Genomic DNA, 4,373 nt, shown 5'->3' with positions numbered 1-4,373 from the left:
TGGTTCACCCATTCACTGTATCTATGAAGGAAGCCATAGTTCTCAGAGGTCTAGATTTTAAATATATATTGCCTTTTTCATCTCCATTAGATAAGCAATGAGGGGATTAGCCGTTTACATAGGATAAGATTATTTTGCTATATGGTCAGCTCACAGGAAAAGACAAGGACACTGCATTTCTTGTAAGATGAATGGATATCTTCTGTACTTGCTGAACAACATTCTGAACTTTAAAAAGGAAACCAATGTAGCCACCCCATCTAAGGGCTGGTAAGCTGCAAGATATGAAAATGTTGTTTTGGGTTTATATTCATTTCAAGCACTTCAAGATTACAGATGTAAAAATAGAAGAGGGAGATTGAGTGCCATTTATGTCAAATGTTTTTTTTGTAAATCTGTTCCAGAGTCTCTTCCACTTGCAGTTTTTTTTTTTTTTTTTTTAAGGCAGCTTACTTATACCTCTCGTCAGGTGTTATTTTAAAGTGAATCTTGGGACAGGCTGTTGGCAGGTAAGTAATTACATATTCTTAAAGGAATCCTTTGCCAAGTGAAGAACGGGAGGCTGCAATTGTAGACTACAAGAATACACTGTAAACGTTAGTCTCCTGGCTGTCATGTTTACTTTGACTCACTGACCCAAAGTGTACAGATAAGGACTTTGGACTCTACTCTGACTTTCTTGATGTGCTGATGTGATATTTATTCTATCAGTGACTCAGAAAGAAGGATTGTTATAACAGCCAATCACCTAAGCATTTTCAGAAGCAGGTTAGCTATGGCAGACACCATATAACTTTTAGGAAAGTGTTACTTTAACAAGCTACCTCGGTAGCTACAGATACTGTGGAGCAATTTATCCTCAAATATTCAAGTTGGCTCTTATAGCTTAGCCCACCGTGTTCCTCCCTCCTATGGCTGCTACTCTGCATCATTCCAGCCTTATCTCTAAGAATGGGTAAAAACAGAGTCACTGCTGGGAGCAGGGTGAGCTGAGCTGCTCAGAATGTCTTGAATTACTTTAGTGCTTCTGCTGTGAACTTTGTGGATGACTTGCTCCACAATGTCTGCAGCTACAGAGATCAGTGGTGATGTTTTTTAAAGCTCATTTAAAACACGTGAACAATAACCATAACGTAGCTAAATTAGTTCTTTAAGGACAAATATACGTTTATTTCAGCAGCTGAAGGAGCATCATGAAGCATCTAACCTACAGCCACCCTTCCAGAGAAAATCTGAGTTGTTTCTAAAGACACTGATACAAACACGGCAATGAAAAGTTACAATATTTTCAGGAACTTGCTGCAACAACTCTTACAAGAGATCTTCCTTAATGTTTGCTCCTAGTCTGTACATGTCTATTTCTATATGTCTGAGTGGACAGTTGCAAAACACAAATACAGTATTCTATAGGAAAAAATATTGATGCAGGTGGTGTCCGTTAGAAAATTTTCCTTCAAGAAGACTTTTTTTTTTTAAAACACAGCTCAACTTGTTCCCGAGTTGTAAAAAGTGTAAAAAAGATCAAGAAATGGTAGAAAGGGATGGGGTGAGGAGGTTCACAAAGTAAACTGGTTGTGAATGAAATGTTGTAGCTGGACAGAATAATATGGAAGATGAAAAACATTTAAGAATCCTTTGAAAGCCCATCTTCATCATCACTAATATGTGTTCTTTCTTCAGACACTCCACTTTCATCTATGTTCTCCAGCTCATCAGCCCTCTGGATTGCAAGGTCTTCCAGGTTCACGGTCGGAAGTGTGTTCTGCTCTGGATACACCCATGGCTTAAAATGTGGGTCATGTTTTCTCTTCCATTCAGGATACTTTAACCCAGCCTTATAGATTTTTTTCATGGCCTGTAAAAGGATTTAAAACATTAGGAGTAAACTTAGAAGGTCAGAGTTCTACCATGAAGTCATAACTTCATGAGGGATACTTTCTTGCTTAGGTGTCACAGAGAACAATTGGGCTTTTTTTTTTCTTCAATAGGCTTTGCACATTAAGTCTCTGTTCCCAACTTTGCAGTTTATGTGCCTTGCAATGTTCATCAAGGCGAGTGCACGGTTCTTAATGCTGCTCATACACATCTTAATAAACTCACATAAAAATGCAAACCAAAAACACCTGGGAAGGAGCAAACCGAGCTCCCCAGAACCCCCTTTTTAAGTTTTGCATATAGTAGAAAAGGGTTAAACTATGTTCAGGTGATCATTGTCATCAACACAAAAAAATAAAAAAAAGGGAAATCCTGAATTATAGAATGGCCATAAGACGAGCTTTCATAAAGGGACACAATGTTCTGGTGACAACTGCCCAAAATGTGAAGTTCCCTCACTTTGGGGAGATTCCCTCTCAAATCCTGTTGTATTGCTAGGGGAAGAAAGGGAAACCTCTCTAGCAAAACAAAAAAACCTGATGAGGTTTCAACGATGTCCTGCTCTATCCAAACTATACATACACTTCAATGAACAGTAAAGAGCTTCCAAACAAGCTCTCACTGACCTCTGTAGTTGCTGGCACCATGAAGAAGATCATGCTTAAAATTCTCAACAAAGACTCAGCTCTACTCCACTGATTTTCTCTGGCAGCATGGACATGGCACAAACAGCTGTTAAAAACTGACTAAAACATGACTTCAGAGTCTCTGTTGTAACATTTGAGAACTAACTACTCTACAATACCTGCAGCTGCAGAGGTCATTTAGGGGGTTTGTAATAAAGTCAGTTCATTTCTGGTTAAGAATATGTAAATTCTAACCACACAACAGTGGGCCATGCCTTGCTCTCTCAAGAAGCTCCCCATCACTTGTGTGCTAAAGCTCTGTCCACGTTGTCAGTGAGGGGAGTGGGCCACACCTCAGCTTTAATGATGATCTGTTTTGATGCCATATTGGCTTATTTAGTTGAACATGTTTTGTAATTGCAGTGTGCTTGACAGTCAAAATAGGCGGAGCTCTCTCCGGCTCCTCCATGGTACGGAGGGACAGGGACGTTCCGTGTGGGCAGCTTGCAAGGGTAGGAGTTACACATCAGCTAGTTAGACCCCACCGGAGTGACGCAACATATCCAACTCCTTCGTGTTAACATAGGTCTTCAATCGGAGGGGTGTGGTATTGACGAGGCTTATGAATTTCAAACAATGTTAGTTTGTTGCCAGTAGACTATGTTAATGCTCACAAATGATACGGGAATAACTATTTTTTGCCACTGTACAACACACTGATGTATGCAATGTACTGAGACAATAAACAAAGTATTTAAAAAAAGAATATGTAAATTCTTTAATGTCCATAGTTCCAGGGCACAAATGCATTGTACAGCTGAAATCAGGGCTAAACAAATAATCATCCTCATATTTTATTCCACGTGTGCAGTAATCCAACTCCTGTATTTTGCATCTGTGCATGTATTTGCTGCAGGGTAACTTGTATTCACCTCCCCACTAATCCCGTGTAATTTCCCGAAATCAGCTTTTAGTAGTGGGTACTTTTAGGGCCTGTTCCCTCTTTACTCCTCTCAGATTTAAACCATATGCACTTTGTGTGGTTTTCAGAGATTATATATATTATACACATTGAAGATACAACGAAGCAAGTGAAAATGTACAAAAACAAACACACTTCAATGAGCACACTACGAGTTATTTTAGACAAAATATAAAGATTTCAATATAAAGATTATTGCCCTGGGTTAGCACAACCTAGGAAGTACATTGTTTTCACTGAACGACTTGCATTGTGAGAAGGAGCATAATGATACACAATGAAGCACAATGATAGTGTAGCAAAGCAAATCAAAAAGCAGATCCTGCATGTGAATACAAGTGGGGCAAAAAAGTATTTAGTCAGCCACCAATTGTGCAAGTTCTCCCACTTAAAAAGAGGAGAGGCCTGTAATTGGCATCATAGGTAGACCTTAACTATGAGAGACAAAATGAGAAAACAAATCCAGACAAATCACATTGGCAGATTTGGAACGAATTTATTTGCAAATTATGGTGGAAAATAAGTATTTAGTCACCTACAAACAAGCAAGAGTTCTGGCTCTCACAGACCTGTACCTTCTGCTTTAAGAGGCTCCTCTGTCCTGCACTCATTACCTGTATCAATGGCACCTGTTTGAACTTGTTATCAGTATAAAAGACACATGTCCAGAACCTCAAACAGTCACACTCCAAACTCCACTATGGTGAAGACCAAAGAGCTGTCGAAGGACACCAGAAACAAAATTGTAGACCTGCACCAGGCTGGGAAGACTGAATCTGCAATAGGCAAGCAGCTTGGTGTGAACAAATCAACTGTGGGAGTAATAATTAGAAAATGGAAGACATACAAGACCACTGATAATCTCCCTCGATCTGGGGCTCCACGCAAGA

The 4,373-nt window shown here is 39.5% G+C and overlaps 1 protein-coding gene across 1 annotated transcript in view; it reads right to left on the bottom strand.

Moving 5' to 3' along the window:
* Nucleotides 1-1,489: 1,489 nt before the first annotated feature.
* The window catches only part of LOC108785747 (PCTP-like protein), a 49,163-nt gene continuing 46,279 nt past the window's right edge, over nucleotides 1,490-4,373 (bottom strand). Inside the window, exon 6 of the mRNA XM_018554885.1 lies at nucleotides 1,490-1,855. Within this exon, the coding sequence (XP_018410387.1) occupies nucleotides 1,625-1,855 (231 nt within the window). The 3' untranslated portion in view covers nucleotides 1,490-1,624. The remainder of the gene's footprint in view (nucleotides 1,856-4,373) is intronic.

The sequence above is a fragment of the Nanorana parkeri genome, unplaced genomic scaffold (assembly GCF_000935625.1).
Source record: "Nanorana parkeri isolate BGI_ZX_2015 unplaced genomic scaffold, ASM93562v1 scaffold176, whole genome shotgun sequence".
NCBI classification, from domain to species: domain Eukaryota; kingdom Metazoa; phylum Chordata; class Amphibia; order Anura; family Dicroglossidae; genus Nanorana; species Nanorana parkeri.
This window is presented reverse-complemented; position numbering and strand designations above follow the sequence as displayed.